The sequence below is a fragment of the Betta splendens genome, chromosome 17, assembly GCF_900634795.4.
Source record: "Betta splendens chromosome 17, fBetSpl5.4, whole genome shotgun sequence".
In the NCBI taxonomy this organism is placed as follows: Eukaryota; Metazoa; Chordata; class Actinopteri; order Anabantiformes; family Osphronemidae; genus Betta; species Betta splendens.
This window is the reverse complement of record NC_040897.2, coordinates 6680739-6702197: the sequence shown is the minus strand read 5'-3', so window position 1 is coordinate 6702197 and position 21459 is coordinate 6680739. Positions and strand designations below refer to the sequence as shown.

The 21459-nt window shown below is 48.4% G+C and overlaps 1 protein-coding gene across 3 annotated transcripts in view; it reads right to left on the bottom strand.

Annotated features, from left to right (window-relative positions):
- kcnn1a (potassium intermediate/small conductance calcium-activated channel, subfamily N, member 1a) overlaps positions 1 to 21459 on the bottom strand; it is a 40155-nt gene that overhangs the window by 4220 nt on the left and 14476 nt on the right. Inside the window, exons 2-9 of one of the 3 annotated variants that reach the window (XM_055503574.1) lie at positions 14280 to 14753; positions 11605 to 11700; positions 11043 to 11461; positions 3007 to 3148; positions 2812 to 2922; positions 2594 to 2721; positions 2147 to 2246; positions 135 to 204 (exon numbers count right to left, since the gene is read on the bottom strand). In XM_055503574.1, the coding sequence (XP_055359549.1) occupies positions 135 to 204; positions 2147 to 2246; positions 2594 to 2721; positions 2812 to 2922; positions 3007 to 3148; positions 11043 to 11461; positions 11605 to 11700; positions 14280 to 14753 (1540 nt within the window). The remainder of the gene's footprint in view (positions 1 to 134; positions 205 to 2146; positions 2247 to 2593; positions 2722 to 2811; positions 2923 to 3006; positions 3149 to 11042; positions 11462 to 11604; positions 11701 to 14279; positions 14754 to 21459) is intronic. The other 2 variants (XM_029131040.3, XM_029131042.3) reach the window with 2 other exon arrangements.

Below are 21459 nucleotides of genomic sequence, written 5' to 3'. Positions count from 1 at the left end.
GCAGAGCAAATGCCAGCCACATCAAATGAGGCCGCGCTCGCGTCTTCCCTTTGAACCCCCACGCGGTTCTGCCCCGCGGGCCTGAAGACAGAGGCCGCCTTAAACACAACCCTCGAATCAGCCCCACCGCTCACCTTCGCCAGGTCCACCAAGGTGTTGGCCTGATCGTGGAGTTTCCTCTGCTCCATCTTGACACTGCGCAGTCTGGACGGAGGCAGCGGCACAAACAGTAGGAAGCGGAGCGGAGAGAGAGAGAGAGAGAGAGAGAGAGAGAGAGAGAGAGAGAGAGGGAGGAGGGCGAGCACGCAGGAGCAGAGCATAGCGAGACAGACGGTCGTGAAGGGGGAGAGAGAGTCAATGGGGAAGAAGGAAGAAGTAGGAGGAGGAGGAGGAACAACACATGTTTATCAGGAGCGATCTCTCACTGATGACATTGAAAATACAGAGAACAGCCTGCATGCACCATAAATAGGCTTACATTACAAATCTATATATATAAACATATATGAAATATATATGTATATATACATATGTACTTATACAAGCATTCTTGGACCTTGATCAATGCATTAGCAACCAAAACATGCAAAACTCGGAAGCATACTACACTCGTTTAATAGACACTGTGTAATAACAGGATGTTTTTCTCATAATGGTGCGATGCCTTCAGCAGCGTCTTTATGATAAAGATTTCCTCTCCAATAAAAAAACAGCCTGACAGACATAGAGATTATCTTGTTACCACTCAAAAATAATGTTTTTAATAAGGCGAAATAATATCATTAGACTGTAAAAAAAAGGTATCGTATGTAAGATAGAGCGTGGTGCATCCCTCAAAAGCGCAATATGCTTCCATACAAGAAAACCTCAAAATGCATGTTTGAAATCAAAACATTCTCTTTGTTTTCCACCCAAAAGACATTAAAAAAGGAAAAAGGATGACATGCCCCCTGTCAGTGTGTCACACTGGCCAGTGGGAGGACTCATTCAGTAAGCGTGCGGTGACTGAGTGACTCTGTGCACAATGAAACGTGGCTTCGTCAAGTTGTGTGTGTGTGTGTGCGCGCGCGCGTGTGTGTGTGTGAATGCCACAGAGAAAACATGAAACGTGCCAAAAATAAACTGCCCGATGATGACGCCGCCGAACATAACACAGCAAAGCGCGGGCGCGGGAAGGAAGTTGTGCGACGATACACTGGACACGCTTTTGTGACGCCTTCGACGCCGCCGCTGCGCGCGCGTCGCTTATCGGATGCGTGACGGCATTGTGAGCGCCGTTATCGGCGGCGGGTAACGCGTCGCTGCCAGCTGGATTGGTGAAAAGGAAGAGTTTCCCTTTCTGCAAATTATGAGACGGGGTGACATTCAAGGGCATTTATTCATGTGTAAATGAGCGGATCGCGGGGGTGCGGGGGGGGGGGGGGGGGGGGACGGCTGCACGCCGACGGCGGGAAACGGCTCGCGCGTGGCTGTGTGCTCGGCTTTGTAGCTAAAGAGTAGGGGCTAAAAGCTAACAGCTAACAGCTGCCTATTAGCGTTTAATCCAAGCTAGTCCTTAAAGTTGTGTTGTGTCTGTTTCATCTTTTTTGCGTCAGATCAGGTAAGAAACAAAAACGAAGCAAAAAGGAAAAGATCAAAAGCACACGGGAAACAAAACCACAGCACACGTGTCACGTCACACCCCTGTGTGTGCGAGCGGTCATGTCATCACAAAACCATAGGGAGTGTAACAGGATGGGATCTACTGATGCAGGTTAATATAGCGTCCGCGGCAGCTATATTAATCATGGGCCACGCGGTAGATGGGAATGAACCGCTGGGCTTCAAGCTCATTCTGTGCAAGATGCTCGTCCTTTCACACGCTCCGAGCAGACGACCCTCCACTACTGACACTGGTGGCAAAATGTGGATGTTTTTTTTTTTTTATTTCATTCCATTCAAAGGGGGAAATGGGAGGGAGGGGGAGGTCAATGAAAACACTGAAGTTGAGAAAAAACAAAAACAATCCAGCATCCAGATCTGTGCATCTGTTTGTTTTTTTTTTGTTTTTTTTTTCATGCATGTCAAACGCAGACACGAAGAGAGAAAGGAGTGGGAGGATGTTGAGGAAACAGTAGGAGGAGGATACATAGAAGACTCAACTTACTTCTGAGCTCTGCAGTGATAGAGCAAAACAAAGACAGAACACAGTACAGAGTTTTAACCCCACAACATTCACGAAACGAGTGAAACCATTACACCTCTCACTGTAAGCACGGGTTTGGGGGGGGGGGGGGGGGGGGGGGGGTTCGGGGAGAGGGGAGGCAGGGGAGGAAATAGGAAGGACAGTTACACTATATTGCAGTGAGCTTGTTGTCTGCGTGTGTGGGTGTGCCAGAGACTGCATGTGTGAATTAAAAATCAGAGGAAATCACCGTCAAATGCTTGAGGTGCTACTACCAAGTATTCACAGCTACAGCTACATGTCATCAGCGTAACGCTAGCACAGCCACTATATGCAGTACCGCCCATAGCATGACATTGCTACACACTATATGGGTTCAAACTAGTCCTGGCTCGAGGTTTGTTCTGGTTGATAGATTCGGGGACTTACTGATGGATGGCTTGGAGAAACTTGCGCTGGTGTTTCCGCACCTTGGCGTGATCGATCTTTTTGACCAGCTTGGTGTGTTTGTAGATGAGCCATGTTTCCCTGAGTACATTGGCAGCTGTGTTCTTCACCTGTGGAACGAGGGGCGACAGAGGCCTCTTCACTGACCCGCAGCGCACTTACAGGGCATTTAGGCGAGGCATTTAGGCGAGGCCACTCACTCGTTTGCAGAGTTGTGTGTCCATCATGAAGTTGTGGACATGCTTCTCAGCCTTGGTCAGCTCCAGCTTTCTGGCTACGACTGCAACCACCAGCGCAGTGCAACCAGCTCCCTGTCGCACAAAGACACAGTCAAGCTCTTCTGTTACTGGAATGTCTATTAGAAACAAGATGGAGAAGGCTGAACGTGGACCCACCATTATCCCTGTAAGCAGACACACGCCCTTCCCACAGTACGTGTGCGGTACCATGTCCCCGTAGCCAATGGAGAGGAAGGTAATCGAGATGAGCCACATGGCTCCAAGGAAGTTACTGGTCACTTCCTGTTTGTCATGATACCTGAGGTGACGGAGAAGCAGAAGTGGGAGACACGCGGTGAGTAAGACGGGACGGAGCGCTCGGAGCGGGAGCATGCTGGAGGATGACGTGGCGCCGTGTGGGGACCAAACCAGGGTGGAGGGTGGAGGAGGTGGAGATGGTGAGGACCGAAGAGGAGGAGGAAGAAGCCACGGTGCGAGGTGTTTTATAAGTTCATTCAGATTAACATGAATTGACAAACACATAGGTTTAATCATTTATTCATTTCAGTTCATTGCAGTTTAATGAGCGTGTCGGACTGTTTGGAAACTTAAACTGACATGTTGGCAAATACGCAAAGAGAGTAAATCCCTAAACATTTGAATGGGATGAATTGGAACTAAGAATGAATTTAAACGTTTAAAGGTTTGGTGAGATGAATGAAACAGAGCCTTAAATAAAGGGACAGATGCCAAATTGTTTTCTTTTCTCCAGTCGTACATTACGAGTCAATTGAAAAAGCATGTTTGAACTCAACCATGTTGTTGCAGGTCAGAATGGACTTGATCCCCCCACAAATAAGCCTGTGCATCTAAAAACCTTATGGTTTATTGCTAATGGTTTGCCGCAAATCTTCCTCCGTAGAGTTTATGCTGCCCCCCCCCCTCCCCTCCCCACACCCCCAAAAAACATAAGGTTTGGCAATGCAAATCATCACTTCAAACATGTTCGCTCGCAAAACGCTGACAGTCATGTTTGAATTGTCAGTTCAAAGGCCTGCAGCGGAAATGCAAAGATATTGCTCTAAAAAAAACCCACCCGTGCAAAGCTCCACTGATGATGACATTCCCATACCTTTTGCAACGAGACAAAAGTCCGTCACTGAGGCGAATCTTACACCCCCCCCCAACAAACTTCACTTCTCGGCTGATTACTCCCAATGGGCTGTCTAGGAGGAGATCAGAAAATATCTAATTTTGAAGTGGAAATAAAATATACCTCATTCGCAGACAACATCTCACTAACAAGCCTTCTGACGAGACCGAGGGTGGACGAAGTGTAATTTCTTGAGATTTTTTTTGTTGGAGCTGTTCTAACGGGGATTCGTACTGGGCGAATCATGAATTGCTAATGACTTTGAACTATTTAGCCGTGACCCAGCGGGTGGACTCATAATGCCCAGAACAATCACCCCTAATTAGCGCAGAATGAAACACTTGGGGGCAAAATATGAATGAATGTAAAAAAAAAAGAAAGGGAAGCCTGCGTTTTTTTCATGCACTATAATACCTGCTCCTCCCTCTCCTCCAAGACAGTTCATTGATCCAATATCATAGATTTCCTAACTATGATCGAGGTCGTAAAACTCCAGCTCTCTGGTTCCCAGTAATGCTCAGAGTCAGGGGGGGAAAACAACTGTGAGCGCTGTCTCTCCTTCAGAATGACAACAAAAGGATGCAGTCTGTGGGATTCAAGTGTTTTCAACGACATGCACGGAAGCAGTCAGTACAAGACCATGCAGGAATAACAAAAGATGGCTGCATCCTGCATGCTTCAAAGGCAGTATATTGAGAGCAAGGGATTGGCGGGGACAACCTGGGGTCCTTTTAGACGAAACGCGCCTCTGACAAACACCGCAGCAGCACCGGTTGGGGGAGATTAGGCACCTTCTCAGACGCGGTGCCTTCGTTTGCAAGCGGCGGCGCGGGATTGGCTGTGCGACGGAGGGGAAGCTCATCGAATTTGACACCCCTGTCTCTTTTACCTGCATCCCAACACTTCGCCAGCTGCCCTTTGATGGCTGCCAGGGGGATAGACTTGATCAGCTGGCTAAATATTGTAATTACAAGTGACTAGTGTGTTAATTTCGTTGATCTTGTCATTAGGACGTGCAGAGAGTGAGTCATGTCTTCAAGGGCTGCAGATCTGTGCTGCACCTTTGTGCACCAAGCGCATTCTCGCTAAACATCACCTCTAAAACAGTGGATTGGATGCACAGCGTGTAATAGGTCAGCATCAAACGTCTGACAGATTGCTTTATCTTATATTGTCTTGCATTTGTCACCCGCATGTGTCGGCAGTTCTCCGCGGACAACAGCAGCAGAGGAGCAGAGACAGAGGCTGAATGGGGAGGTAATCAATAGCGTTTTAAGGCTCTCAATATACTGTGTCACGTTTTGGAAGAGCATGGAGAAGAGCTGGCACCACTTTCAACCTATTCCAGGACAAGAGGTACAGACAGGTTTATTCCCCACTGTGAGATCCTCCCTGACAGACACAGTGACAGCACCAGTCGCTCAGATATGCTGGACATCATATTGTTTAGCCACTAATAGTACGATTTCTAACCAGAAAGCCTTAAGACTATTTGGCGGGTCAGAGGAGAAGAGCACTATTTACCCAAGATGGGCCGAAGAAGGTGAAACCTCTGAGGCTAACCGGAGCCTCTCCAAATGGCACGACTCCATCAAATCCATTGTTTGAATTATTGTTTATGTGCCGTGATGGAAAATCAGTCATTTCAATTTCTCGGCTGTCACTGTATGAAAATAAGCTCGTGATCCATTCGAGGAGTCCCGAGGAAACACAGAAGCAAAGCTGACAACACAAGCTCCGAACAAACAGAATAATAATGATGGATCAGATGTGAAAAAGCCACACGCCTCTTTCTCTGCCAGCACACACACACACACACACACACATACACACACACACACACACACACACACACACACACACACACACACACACACACACACACACACACACACACACACACACACGCGCGCCAATACCAAGGATTGGAACTATTTCTGCTTTACAAAAACACAGGCTTTGTATGTGAGTAGTCATAAAAAGGAATATGAATTCAAAATTAAATGCATTTGTCCTTATCACACTTTGCGTGTTATCTTTGATGGACTTTGTATTTTAAACTTCATCCAGGATGCCCACTAGCTGGTTTGAGCACATTCTGCAGTTATCGTCTGCACAATAACACCACTCATGCATTTTTGTGCCTTTGACACCAAGAAAAAACAATTTAAAAGCTCCCTTTGTGCGCGAGTCCCATTTATATGAATGAATTTCAGCGACGGCTGAGAGAACGTGGGAGCTCCTCGGGGAGTCGCTTGGTCGAACACGAGCAGATACGACGCATCATCGCGATGGCCTAATAAAAAAAAACTGCAGTTCCCACACAGTGCTAGCACAGTGCAGTGGTGCACAGTGCTAGCTAGCGGCAGCGCCCTCAACGTGGGGCTGTGACATATTGTAGACGCGCCTCCAGTGAAAGCGTGGATGAGGACGTGCTAGCGTCACCCGGTGCAACCCTCCACTGCGTCTGTGCTGCTTCGCTCGAAGGCACGCGCCAGCACGGCCGCGGCACTCTGTGCTTGAAGCTAATTAGCAAATAAACAGGCTCAACATAAGCATGTTACACTGGTGCTGTGGGCACGTTAAGACGCTGCAAAACAACAGGGTGCCAACGTGCTGTGCATCCTCTCAGAGACACACTGCTAGAAAGCCTCGCCACTGCTTCCACCGCATGGTCCAGAAAATGGAGAATCCACAGGAAAAACGGCCTGAACACCCAACACTGGCCTGAGCTGTAACGTTGACTCGACCCCAGGGATGTCAGAGGCTAAACCTACGGAAGTAGCATCATCACAAGGTGTAATCGTACTTGAAATGTATGAAATGGTGAAAAAAAACGGACTAAAAGACCGACTTGAGGGATCAGGTATCATCTTCCTGGCATCACTGCCTCCCGTACAATGAACTAAGCCGCTGCTGTCAAGCGCCTCTGATGCGAGTCCACAACAACTCGCTGACTTGCAGTTCGTTCACGTTTCAGGCTTCACTTGCCAGAAAGCAATCGAGAATGTGAGACTCATCAAAGTCCTGAAGGGTGCGCCGAAATCCTTGATACAGTCCCGTGTCACTACCCTTGCAAGCTCGTGATATTTCAGCTTAGCGTGTCAGTCAGTGCAGCCGCAGGTGTCCTTCAACCACAGGGCCGGCAGGCACGAGGCCCTAATCCTAATGTTTCAGAGGTATAGATGTTGCAGGTGTAAACACACCGCTAGCTTTTAAAGTATTACAGAGGTTTACTCCTATCTCAAATCCTACTTTAGTGGTAATAAAGGTTATTTACTGCCAGGTAGCGCCTGCTCATTAGAACTCGTGAGATCACCAGCAGCCCACAGTCAGGTCTTCCATTAAGCACCAGACCAACGTCATTCGAAGCCTGTCAAAGTTTTAATTCCCTCCCCTCATGTAGCCGTTTGATTTCTAGCAGCTTGATCCCTGCAGCTGGGTTTCGGGAGGCGTCCTTAGAGGAGACTCCTGCTTTTCCGTACGACGCAGGGTAAAAGTCAAGGTGAGCAAACAAGAGGTTTTTGCTATAGGATTCCTTTTTGCTTGTCAAACCACGAGGGAGGGTGCAATTCCGCGCAAGGCACCAACTTAGGCGAGCAGTGCGTAACGGGCCACGTTTGTACTGTAGGGTTTGGGGATTTGTGTTTACATCTATGAGGTTGAGGATTCGGAGCTGCAGCTCCACGGTAACGGTTGGCAGGTGCCTACAGCGTCTTTGAAGATGTTATTGTCATGTTTACTTTGATAACCTACAGCTTTGATCTTTTCCTCTCAGCTGCGTGAAATGACCCTAAACCAGTTTCTATCTCTTGCTATGAGTAGACAAGAGGTTTTAGGCAGATGTTGGTTATTTCATAGCAACAGCAGGTACATGAGCGTTCAATTTAGGCATTTGGAAGAACTTGGCAGAAAAAATTGACATTACGTGAAATTATTTTACAACAATAACTGTAACAGAAAGGGACATTTTAAAGTCTTTATCAAAGAAGAGCACCGGTAAAGCTCACGGGCCTCGGCGCACATCTTGATAATACCAAGAGATTGTTATCACTTTCACATTCATTTGTTGCAAACACGCAACCTGGATGACATATACAGCGCAGGATGACTTTGCCATAGGCAGAAATCAATAATATGCCTGCAGAGCTTAGAGATACCTTATCAGATCAAGTCATCAAGCCAGAGACAATCCACTGGTCCTCGAGCCTTAGAAATTCAAATTACTGTATGTGAACAAAATGCCTGAGAATAAACTTTGATATGTGGGATATATTTGAATTATTAGATTTTACTCGTGCTACAACGTCAACATGTGGCTCACAGCCGGCATCATGAAGCTGTACCAGTGTGTTTCTCTGGTTAGACATTTGGACAATCCGTCCAATTCGTGGCTGGCGCTGTTTGTGTTGTAGTAGCTAAGAGCCGGCACATCCTGGATGTCAGACCTTGGGTGCAGGTGAAGCCGACCAGTAACTCAAGCCTGATAATCCGGTGCTGCGATTCGAGGGAAAGTCAGCCAAACTTTCTGCGAGCTCGTCTTCTACATAGCCTACGGGTCCTTACTAGAGAAAGCGAGGTGAGAAACAGCAGTCTCACAACGGCTGGAAATAGCGCATTTGTCTCAGATAACAGAGTTCGAACGGGAGAGGAAGAGAATTAGATAACAGTCGAAGAAAAAAGGGGAAGCGAGGAGCCAGGGAGGCAGGCGGTGCATGCATGGAAGTGTGTGAGTGGACCCGCTTGCTGTGGATAAGGGAGGTCAAAGGGACGGGGGGATAAGTAGTAGGGGGAGATGAGGATGCTGCGTTGGATGGATACAGTAGGAGAGCTGCAAGGGATCATTCAGGAGAGAGGGAGAGAGGGAGGAGGCTCAAAGGAAGTGAAGGAGAAGCCAAAGGAGCTTAGTTAGGGAGCCTGGTTAAGAAGATGATCTGTATCAAGAAGGATTGAATTCATCCACTGCATCATCAGCCTCCCTCCAGCCCTCTCTGTCCCCCCACTCGCCTGCCTTTCACTCCCCCCATCTGGGCGTTTCCCAGGTAAACTCGTGCTCGTCCAATCCCGCGCCACGTCGCCCCCCGATGGCTCGTCAATGTGACGGGAATGCGACTGAGAAGCTAACATCAAAACGCGCATCCTGTTTTGATGTTTGCTGCAGGAGAGGACGGGAGGGGATGACGACATTCAGTCCATGGATGTAAAGAGAAAAAAACCAAAGGCCGCACATTGTAAATGGGCCATTGAGGTGTCCGTTCACCAACGTGGACGACAACGGGAAAGCAATGCCTTCGTTAGCTGAGCTACACAGCAAGGCTAACGCTAACTGATCCACGCGCTCACTCGTCGTCTCCTCGTTAAGGCCTTCATTTAAATACCGGAGGCAAACAGTTTTCACTTCTAGAGCAAAATCAGGACAGAAGCAACAAAAAAAGTCTGTGGGAAACCATTACAACACTGTTCGATTATTTAATGGAGGGAGACACATAATGGGATGGTAATGTGCGAACACAAAGAACAGAAAAGCTTTTGCTCCCCGACAAATCTTTGGAGATGCTGCTAAAAAGACTTTTTTTTGCCATATGGATCTATAACAATTGCATAAGGAGAGCGATAGGGAAAGATGAATTGGCCTCTGGCAGACTCATGAAGGTGACTTGAAGGAGCTGCTCCAAATTTCCTCCTCCTCCTCCTCCTCTTCCTCCTCTTCCTCCGGCCCCTACTGTCCTAACGCGCCGCCGTTAGCTGCTCCCACCGTTGCTCTCTGCTGGGACACACTAGGAAGGGCCTCCGTGTCTAATGCTTGGTTTTAGAGGGGCCGTCCCTTATAACAAACCCCCCACCCCCCCTCCGACCCCTGCCCCACCCGCACCCCACCCCCAAACCCCGCTCGGGGGCAGCAGTGGCGCCAGCTCAGTGCAAAAGATGACACGTTTTATTCCACGGCTCGAGAGCGAGGACTCACATGGTATCCCTATGGAGCAGCATAGTGGGGAAATAGAAAGTACAACAGAGTATTATACAAACACACACGCGCACACGCCCGGCACGCTCACACACAGGACACGCTGACAGGTGCGCACACGTACACAACCCACCTGGAACACGTTATGCACAGGCTGAAAGCATGCACCGCTAACAGACAGTGTGTGTGGCAGTGTGTGCAGACCAGTAAACCCAGACCGCCCATCTACCCGTCTACTATGAGTCAGACACTAGGATAGTTATAGACTTACACAGAGTTATAATAGAGGCGTGTGAGGGGTTAGTGGGGTTAATACGGGGGGGGGCAAAGGAAGGGACGGGAGCTACTTGGTAAAAGCAGGCAAGGCGAGCTGCAGGGGGATGCAGGGCCTCCGTGGTCAGGGCCCGGCCCGGCTCCAGAACCAAACCCTTGCTCGGATAATGCAGGAACTCCGCAGAGCAGCGCACGAGCAACATCACTCCAAGCCTGCCAAGCCCTGTCGCCGTGGATCCACCCCACACCCTGAGCCTCATCTACGCAAAAGTGACTTTAAAACATCAAAGCTGGCATTAACGTCTCATTTCCCTATGCAAATACAAAATGAGACGGAATAAAAAAAAAAAAAAAAGCTTTCTATTTCTCCCTGCCTCTTTCTTATGCAGCGGAAATCGTCGGTGCCCCCTTGAGACGGAGCCCGACGTGCAGTTTTGGGGGAGAAAACGGGTCGGGGGATCCTGGGGCTGCTCTGCATTACCAAAACAAACCATTCAGCAAACAAACAATTAGACACTCATGAATTATGGACGAGCTATCTGAAACAAGGAGCGTGGCGTCGTGGAGCGTTGCTGAGCCTCATGAAACGCAGGTCTGCTGTGTTTGAGTCGCATGTGAGCGCGTTAGTGTTAGTGCCCCGACCCCACACGCGCCCGTGGACCAGCGCGGATGAGACACTGAGAAGCGTGGGACAAAACACAGACGACAGTGAAGGGACACAATGCGTCTCGTAATCCCCAGCGCGTGATTGTGCATCAGCCATTTTGTTTGTTTGTTGTTGTTTTTTTTGTTTTTTTGTTTTTTATTCAGGCCCGTGTTTACCTCTCACAGACGCGCACGGTCCATGCAGCAATGATCCAGGAGGATATACTGAACACCAGCAGGACGGTCCCCGGGCAGATGGTCATGAGGGTCTTCATGACGAAGCGCGTGTTGAAGTTGATCTTGTTGAGGGCGCCGATGCTGCGGGACGAGGCGTCCGTGAACAGCTTGCTGTGCAGCAGCATGACCCTGCCGATCAGGTAGAGCCGCAGGAACATGGGGATGGAGAGGATGATGTCCACGTCGGCGTCGGCCACCGACGGCGTGTAGGTGAAGGCCAGCCGCGCCGTCCAGGTGAAGACGTACTGGCCCGGGATGGGGTGGATGGCACACACCAGCAGCTCCAGGACGATGAAGAAGATGCGCTCGTACGTCATCGCTATCCGCCAGTCGTCCGCACCGTTGTCCACCATAAACAGCTGGAGACGAACAGGGACTTATAGACTGCTGCTGCGTGTCTTACATCTGCTTTTATAGCAATTATGTCGTAATAATTATAATAATTCAGTTAGGTTCAGTGGCTGGCATGACAAACTTTATAGAGATGTTCGGAGGTACTCACCTGGATTTCCCGCGCATGGTACATTATTATAAGACCAAGCAATATAACAGTGGAAAGGCTGATAAGGCATTTCAGTGCAAATGAGTATGAAGATTCCTACGGTGAGAGAAAAGACAAGAAAGAGAAATAATCACATTTAGGCGCAATTGACAGAGTTTTGTTACAACACTACAAACCTGATGCATGAATAGAAATGAGTAGAAAGCAGCTTCCTGATTTTTATGTTATTGCATAGCAACAGGGATAGAGACCGAGGCTCAGTGTATTTACTGCAACGGAGCGTTTTAAGTCTGCTAGGAGTGGAATAAATGTCATCAGTTTGCTCACATGATGTATAGAGCTGCACACACACACACACACACACACACACACACACACACACACACACACACACACACACTGCTTATTAGCTTTAAAGTCTAACCGAGACCAGATAATAGGGTTTCAGACGCAACCAGTGTACACCACAGTGGGGATGTTGCCCAACAATGCGACTGCAGGTGTAGGTGAAGCCTGATATTATCTATGAACATTGCTCCCCAGCATCTAAACTACCAATTAATCAAAGCCCAGCTTCAACAGGGGGACTTTCCATTTAACGGACGCCCCTAGCATTAGCGCTTGGGCCACCACAGTGAGGACTGGTGGTGATAAATAGGCCGAGCGGATGCTAGCACTGTGTGTGTGTGTGTGTGTGTGTGTGTGTGTGTGTGTGTGTGTGTGTGTGTGTGTGTGTGTGTGTGTGTGTGTGTGTGTGTGTGATATCCAGGAATTAAAGACCTGCACTAGTCAATCGTCTCCTCTATGTTTGTAAAATGCCGTCTGATAAATCATTCCAGCGGCCGTGGTGTTAAAATGCTAATCTGTGACGGGGTAATAATGGAACAGACGAACAGCACGGACGAACAAATGACAAAATACAACAAGTGGAAATATCATTTCTAATCGCCAGCGCGAGCCCCGCTCAATATTAGCGTGTCCTTCGCTGGTCCATATTACCAAATGTATTTTTAGCTATCAACTAGATTGCTTCGCCCCTCAGGTCAGCGGCATGTTCTCAAGACATTCTAATGTCTGGAATTGTTTTGAGAAGTCCCCGATGAAATAACATTGAGTAAACCAATTAATCCACCTGCCAGCGGTTCAAGGAGTTTTGGGTCCCAGCGCTCGCTGCCTCTTAACGGGTTTCGCTCCTTCAGGGCTCAGAAAACCTTGACTGAGCCGCTTGTGATGTGACATGAGATGGAAAATGGACCATCTGCAGCACATGCTAGCTGTCTGACAGGGTGGCGCCGCATCGGGCCACTCGGCGCTGGGAGGTCATTTCCATTTTGGCTGAGCTCGGCTTGATGAATGGACTCAACCCCGCTCAGTAAGAGACACGCCTATCGACTTTCTCCAGACTTATAAATCACCTTATAGATTCCCACATCAACGCAGTGTATAATACTTCATATGACACACACATAACTACTGTACTTATAACCAAAGCATTCAAATAAACATGTCAGACATAATCCATCACCTTTAGGAGCAGCCCAGTCCAACATCTGAAGCATCCAGCATCAGCATCATCATTAATTAAAAGGCTTTTTTGGCAGGTGAGTCTCAAAGTATCTTTAAGAGCAGTGGTGTTTTAAAAATGTCCCCTACTCTCGGCGGCAGTGCCACGCGACAGCTCCCGCTGAACCAACGCAGCATTATAAAACAGCGTACGTCTGCTCTGATGTACTTAAATCTCGTTCCTTTGAGTATATGAAGGTCCAAAGCTGGTGGAGAGCATCCATCCATTATCCTAACGCTCTTAAGGGTTATGAAGGTGCTGGAGCCTGTCCCAGCTGTCATTTGGGTAAAGGAGGAGGGGGGTGGGTCCAGTCCATCACAGGGCCCACATAGAGACAAACAGCCACACACTCAGAACTGAGACCAATGTAGAGTAAAATGACTCTCATAGGTGAACGGCTTGGTAAATGCTGCCTTACAGCATGAACAATGAGATAGTGGGTGGTGACCTGGTCAACATGACCCGAATTCATAGTGTTCATCCACAGAGATCCCATATGTTGTGATAGCTGTGGTCATACTGGTCTGTTAAACGTGGGCAGTTTAAAGCATCTCTTTATTCCCATCCGTTATTCCCACTGACTCTCTCTCTCTCTCTCTCTCTCTCCCTTCCATTATCTCCTCTCCCTCCCCTCCCCCTGCTGCGAGGTACGGCCGTGATTTTAGATGCTGGCTTCAAAGGGAATGACAGATAGCCACAATGGCACCAGTAGTGAAACCAGCCCTCTGGCCCCACTCCGATCTGATGCCAATAATGAAAATGTTGAACTAGTAACGAATCCGGGCGTAAAGTTCGAAATGAGCAATAGAGCGATAAAAAAAAAACTCAATCTGGTTATTTCTCCGGTGGATGGTGGATTAGTCCCCGTGCTGATCCCGTGTCAGCGCATCTCTACTTACAGTAAACCCCCGACACCTTTGTTAGATAATGTACGTCAGCGTCTGCGCTAATAATCACTCTTCATGCATGTGACAGCTGTCAACCCCGCACAACTCAAAACCCAACAATGGCGGTGACAACACACAAAACGCTCCCACTCACACTTCGCACACACACACACACACACACACACACACACACACACACACACACACACACACACACAACCCACCTTAGTGTAAACCCCCCACGAGAGTTCCGTCTCCGTCACCATGACAACAATCCCAAACATCCCGAAGATGAGCGCGTAGTCGCTGAGCCGCTTCCGCTTCTCGAACAGCGCCCTCCGGTGGCCGAGCTTGTAGCCGATGTCCCTGTTCTTCTTCTGCGGCGCGCGCCCCCCGCCGCGCCCGCTGCCCTCGCGCACCAGGCTCTCGTTGGACGCCTTGCTCGGGTCCTCCCCGCCGCTGCCCTTCGACACCACCACCTCCAGGCCGGAGCTGTGCAGCGTCTGCAGCGGCTGCGTCTCCGAGTCGAGCTCCGCGAGGTTGCGGCGCGACGAGGACGCCAGGCTGCCCACCAGTGGTCTCACCACTCCGCCATTGTACTTGCAGGTGTTCATGGCTATCTGAGGGAGTCGGCCGCTGCTCTCGGAGAGGGAGGGCTTGGATCCAGCATGGCTCAGCTTCTTCTGCTCGGTTGTGGCCTGCGGACGTGCAAAGGGGACAGGGATGAGCGCTACCGCCACAGCAGAGCAAGCGAATACGTAAAGGAACTGACAGTAGGCTGGAGAGACAGGTTTGGACTTTAAATAGAGCGTTGATGTGGGAGTTCCAGCATCGTGGCTGAGGGCAGAGAGAGGGAAGCAGCCTGCAAAACTATTGGCTTGAACAGCAGATTCACCGGTTTTAGTGTTCTCCTCAAACATGCAGCAGGAACCCGGAACTTTAAAGGGTTCGTCTTTAAAACGCCACCCGTTTTTTACACCGTTCTCCGTTAAACAGTCAAACTGCACCCGCCACCATTTGTCAGTTTCGAAGCTTTCAGCTCTTCCTCGCAGCGAACGCCTTCAAAACCGGATGGCACGGAAAACAAATAAATAATAAATGCTCTTTGAGGTATAAATAAAACCACAGAACCAATAGCGGACCCTACAAAGTGCAGAAAATTGAATCTTTGCACTGCACAAATTTAGATATGAATGATTAATGCCCTACGTGACCCTGTTTCTTGTCAGAGAAACACTCTTCCCGTGCGGAGATGAGCAGCGGGCTTCAACAGAGCGCACCGCGGACGGAGAGGGAGGTTCTCCACACAGGCAGAACCGCCATTCTGGGTTCACCGTACGCCGTCGCGTCTGCGGCGTTCGGAGGCCGATGTCAGCGCTCGCTTTCGTAAAGCAGAGGCTCCTGGAGTCATTTGCTCCAGATGTGCGGGCGTTTTCCCGTCCGGGTTCGACCCTGGAAGCGTCTCGCTGCCTGTTTGTGCCCCCCCTCCAGCCTAAAGAGACTGGGCAGATTATCATAATGGGTTATGAAAACTTCACATGGAACAGTGCCTTTTCCAAAACAAGTCGGGGTGTGTGCTAGCGCTTCTGGCCCTCTTTATTAGCCTTGACAAAGCATGCCTAATGCTTTTAAATGTGCTGGTGGGAATAAAGAAGGGCGGCCTTAATGGAAATTTACTAACTCCGGTCCTGCGATGCTATCAGCTTGCACATATTGTGGCTCCATGAGAACAGGACTAAAGGTTAAGGATTAGTGCAGCCCATAGTGTTTCTAATCCCCTTTTCTGTATTAAATTGCTTTTTAATCTGCGCCATTAGGGCCCCTCTACATTTTTGTAGACTGAGTCGTGAGTGAACTTAAGGTTTGAATGACAGGAAATACTGCAGACTTACTGTAGATGCTGATACGCCAGTGGTGCTAAAGAGATTGTTCTTGGCGCGCGGGGTAAAAATAGAGCAGGCAGTGCCTGAATTTTCCCATTTTAATTCGAGCCGAATTAAATAAACTTCGTCTTTCAGACACTGAGTGGAATAAAGTGTCTTGTTGCCGCTTTTATCTATTTTGCAAAAGGTGAATTCTGGCAATTTGCAGCTTACTGACAGTAAGAATTAGAATCACTACATATTTAATTATTTCCCTGCCATGCAAACATAACTAAAGTTTGACACAGACCTGTCTGTGCCTCTGATTTTTTTCTTCCTTAACAGAAATAACTCAAAAACACAATATGTTGTAAAAGATACCACTGAGTGTGAAGCACAGATGAAAGAATGAGTGAGAGAGGAGAAGTCCAGGAAAAGCAATCACCCTGAAAACCTGTTATGATGCTCAGTGCATGGCCTTAAAATGAACTGACATATCATTAGGCTGTAGGTCTTTAGCAGTGTCTTAATTCCTTGTTTCAGTTTAATTGCATTAGATTAATCAGTCTCCTTAATGTCTTGCATCTTCTCTTTAACTGGGACTAAACAACAACAAACCGTCGCTGTTATTTTGGATTTCAATATCGAGGCTTGATGTCGTTTAGTCTTTTATGTACAGTAGGAAGGAAGAAGCTCTGAAGTCCTGCTCTGAACCAGTTTAGTCTCAGTCGGGATATTTCTGAGATGCCTCATTTCTAAATATAGGTCTCACAGGTTAATATATGAAGCATTCAGGATGGGTATGAGCGGAGGTTGGACCCACCCAGCCATCAGTTCCTCGCGTCTTTGTCCTAGATATTTGCCTACTGTAGCCGCTGTGTATTTACATTTCCCAGCCCTGTGAACGCCGCCGCTCGGCATTTACTGTATGACATTTGTTGGTGTCACTCGCCTTTGTATAAAGTTAAGCAAGTTAAGATATAGCAGCCAGTCAAATAAGTAAAATCAATGTTAGTATTTGCTCAGGGTGCGGATTCATTGATCACAGTGACCTTTGACCTCAGAGCAAGTGAGGCTGTAGATTATTGACAGATCTCCCCTTCAGTAAAATAAAAAACCCTTCCTGCTCCAAACGCCGTGGCTGCTTATAAATTCATCCAATTAAATAAAAACTATAATAAATGAATTCATATACAGTTCTCTTATCGTGTGGACATTATTGGATCTGTCGACAGTAGAACTGTAACCAGTTTTTATCCTTAGGCAACATGTGCGCAGGCTTTGAATGGGCGCGGAGCTCAGTCAACACAACAATCTGGAAAGTGTCGTGAAGGAAAGAAACCGTGGCAGCGGCTCAGCCACAGCAAACAACGGCTGATGACACAAGCTCTGTTCAGGCTGCGGAGAGAAAGCCCCAAAACAACAGCAACATGGCCGACGGTATCCACTGAGGCAGGAGACCAAGAGTCACCGTCCACAGTGAACAGAAACACAGGGGTCACAGAGAGGCGCCAAATACTACGCTGAGTCGACTTTATTTACTATCTGTAAATACTCTGCTTTGCTCTGATCAATGAAAAGTTTCCACTCAGGACATTTTTACATAACATCCCCTCAAGTGGGTTTCCGGTGACCAATTACACGATGATAATTCTGAGGTAAGCCATGTTGTGACAGCCACGCCATGAGAGGAGGCCGATACGTAAACGGAGAGCGTGGCAGGAAGTGTTGCTCCCGCGGGAGGATTGGTGTTGGGGCTGCTGTTACAGCCTCGGCTTGAGTTACCTGTTCCTGGTAAGCGTTCAACAGTGAACCAGGTCAGCACGGGCCCAAAGGTCCCGGGAGAGCGTTTGTCTGCGAGCGGGTAAAAATACTGAAGGTCCGAGTCGGTGAAGTAGCACAAAGCATGACTCTGAAGCTGGCGAGTCCTGCAGAGGCTGTGCAGCAGGAGTCCTCGCGTCCCCCCTTCACAGTCTCACACAGTCACCCTCACTCTCACCCACTTACGCAGCTACTGGCGCCTCATATTTCACCCTTCATATTTCATCTAAAAGGAGGAGGGGGGCCGCGTGGCCCCTGACGGCCTCCCGTCCAGCCAACCAGCGGCTCGGTTTCATTGTGAATGACACGCGACGTCCAGGCTCCAAGAAACGGAGCCCCGTAATCAAATTGGAAAGCCTCGGTGCAGAACGGTTTAAAATGAAGGCGAACTCTCCGCCGCCGCTCCGTTTCTCTTTCTGTCTTCTTCTGCACAGCCAGAATCAAATCTAATGGGGGAAAAAAAAGAAGCCTAATTGTTTAGAGCGGTATTGGTTCGCTGCGCTGGAGGAAATGCGCGTTATGAAATCAAACGCGTCCAATTCTGTGAATACGCGCGTGCGGGTGCCAGTTTGTTTAATTAGTGTGTGTGTGTGTGTGTGTGTGTGTGTGTGTGTGTGTGTGTGTGTGTGTGTGTGTGTGTGTGTGTGTGTGTGTGTGTGTGTGTGGCTGGATTAAGTCGGATACTGACGCGCAGCCGAGAAACAAGCGCGAGGAGGAACCGTTTGACAAGACCCACGTGTGTGCGTAACGTCGGCGAACAGGAGACGGACGCTGACGAGTGTGACTTTAAAGGAGGATCGCAACAAAAGGCGACCGAGAGAAACTAAGGCGGGGATCTGGAAATGAGGGGAATGTGAGCGATAGAGGGGATGAAAGAAGAAGAGATGAATGAAAGATGAGGAGCCGGCTCCCCGTGGGCGTCCGTGGGCGTCTGTGCAGCCCCTGGAGTGAGTGAGAGCCGCAGGCCACGCGCTCCGGTCGCTCCCCGCGCGCCACACGCTGTCACATTTCTGTGACAGGCCGGCGGCCACCGCGGCTCCTCCGTCCGTCCCTGACCAGCACGCACGCGCATCGTTACGGGACCCGGACCCGCGCTCGCGACGGAACCCCCTCCGTCCGCGCGGCGCAGCCGTGGAAGCGGCGGTATATATTTCCCGCAGAGCCTTGTCAGAGCATCAAATGCTCAAAAACGATAGCGCAGACGTTCCGAAAATCTCCCAGGAACGAGAGCTGTCTGTGAATTAAAAACTGTCATTTTTAAACGCAGACTTTTATTTTTGCAGCAGCCGAAAGGGTGAGTCTCCGTGGGCCCAGTGTTATGGCCCCATACTCAATGTTCTTATATGTCTGTAGGGATGTCGGCTGTTAAATAATGGCTGCTTCTGTGGGACGACTTTAAAAGTGCTTCACAAAGACGGTCCTGGGGACTGAAGTGGCAGCCGGAGCTTAAAAAGTTCTGAGAACTTCACACACAGTGTTCTGAGCATATGGACACTGTGATTATTACTGATAGGAACATTTATTCAGTGATTTCAGTCCCATGTTCTAAATCTGTGTATGTAAGAATCCTCAGCCTCTCTTTGACCTAATGGCCTCATTTCCATTTCCATTTCAGTCATTATATCTCTTAGTGGAACCTCATCAAATAATGTTACGATAATATTCTGACCTACGTTTTTTAGGAGGGAGTTGGATGTTTTGTATTCTAATTACGTTCATTAATTTAAATGAGCAAATACACCCAGTTGGCAGTTAATTGGTTACACACAGCTCACTAATGCAGTCAAACACAACACGTTACAGTACAGCCTCCTCTCAGCTTCAGCTTTCTCAGAGCAGGTGAGACTGAATGGTTCTGTTTAATTTTGTTTCGGCATTAGAAATATTTGCCTTATTTGTTGCAGCTCATGAATAATTTATACTTTTATTGTTACGTTTAGGTAACTCAAAGCACACGGTTAAGGCGATGGAAACATCACTGCCTTACACTGTTACTGTCATTTAGTTCAGCCAATTAGTGGCAAGTGGTCGGTGTCTGCTGCACTGAGGTGTCCGTATCCTCTGTGGGGGCGTCCCAGGACAAGAAAAGAGAGAGAACACCGGCAGCTGACGATAAATTAATGAAGTAACATAACAACACATGAATAAAGATTAAATAACATAAATAAAGGTACATTTCATTAGAATAATTCAACTAGACTAAAGTTAATAATTCTAATTAAAAAAAAGGATGTTAAAGAAGTATATGCTAATAAATATATACATGTATATACACACCTATGCACTCAACTATGCACCCCCCCATCAGCCCGACCATAACACGCACACACACACACACACACACACACACACACACACACACACACACACACACACACACACACACACACACTGTGAAACTAGAGTCCATAAAAAGTGGGGGAGATGTAACAGTGGACAGTGTCCCCCCCACCCTAGATGTCTATTGTGTGGTTAAAACTGTAGCGTGGTCGTCTGTACCAGCGCCGGTGGATCCGTTTAACAATCTACACACGCCCATAACGTGAGCCATGTGAAACATATCCATCTTCTTCAGTGTGCATGAAAAGAGGATTTCAACCTTCTCCTGGAAACGGCTCCTTTCAACACGTTAAACTGTCATGACAGGAGCAGGGGCTGCGGCTGCTACTAACAGACTCTGCAGAAGTGTAAAGGAAAGATGTCACGTCTAATTCTGTGTCAGAATCCCTGTGAGAACATTACCCACACGCGCTGTTATTAAAATCATCGTGGCTTGATGAGGGAAAAACTGGCCCAGTCTCCCTGACGGTCCCGCTGTCTCTCACTCTCCAATTAGACAGTAAACGAGAGAAGTAGCCAGAAAACAAGCCTCCACAGAGGAGGAGGACAGAGCAGCACACCTGTGGGAATATCTTATTGTTAGGACTAATAATGTGCAGCGTTCAACAGAGACATCACGCCACCATAATTAGGGCCCAGCAAGGTTACTTCACGTGCGTGTCGTATAAACTGGGTCCTGGGGAGATTGGGGTTAGAGCTGGAGGGGGGGGGACTTCACCCACGGGACGCTCGCTGCCTCATTAGGAACGTTTTAATTTCCAGCAAATTAAAGGAGGGGGTGTAAAAACCTTCGTTTGTAGATCAGGGACACACAGGACTGAATTTCGCTCCCGATGATGTCAATCGCTGAATCATATTCATAATTCTGTCCGATGACCACGAAGGGAAGGAAAAAGATGGTGGCGGCCAAAGTTCAAAGGTCAATCTCACGGCGTAATGTTCACAGAACAGTGACTGTGAACCAGCGTGTTGACAGTAAAGTGTAACATTATGCAAGTGAAGCATCCACTAATCAAAATGATCAATGACGACTGACCACAGAAGCCTGAAGTCTATCTTAAGTCCATGAGGCCCCAGGAGGCTAAAGCGTCTTCATTAGCTGACTGTTCCCCGGTGGCTATTTGACAAGCTGCAGCAGCACAGCGCTCGTATATCCCACTCAGACATTATCACCCTTAAGTGCCCCGCGTACGGCGCTATGCAATCTTTACGTCTCATCAAACTACAGTCCCTTCTCCGAGACCCTACAAGGGCCCGGATGCATAAATGTCACCGCCTGACAACTTCTATTTTTATGGTGAGGTGATTGTAAGTCATTTGAAAACGAGCCCTGTGTAAATTCAGGCCGAGCCCCGGCTCCTTTCTCTCCCTGAGGCCAAAA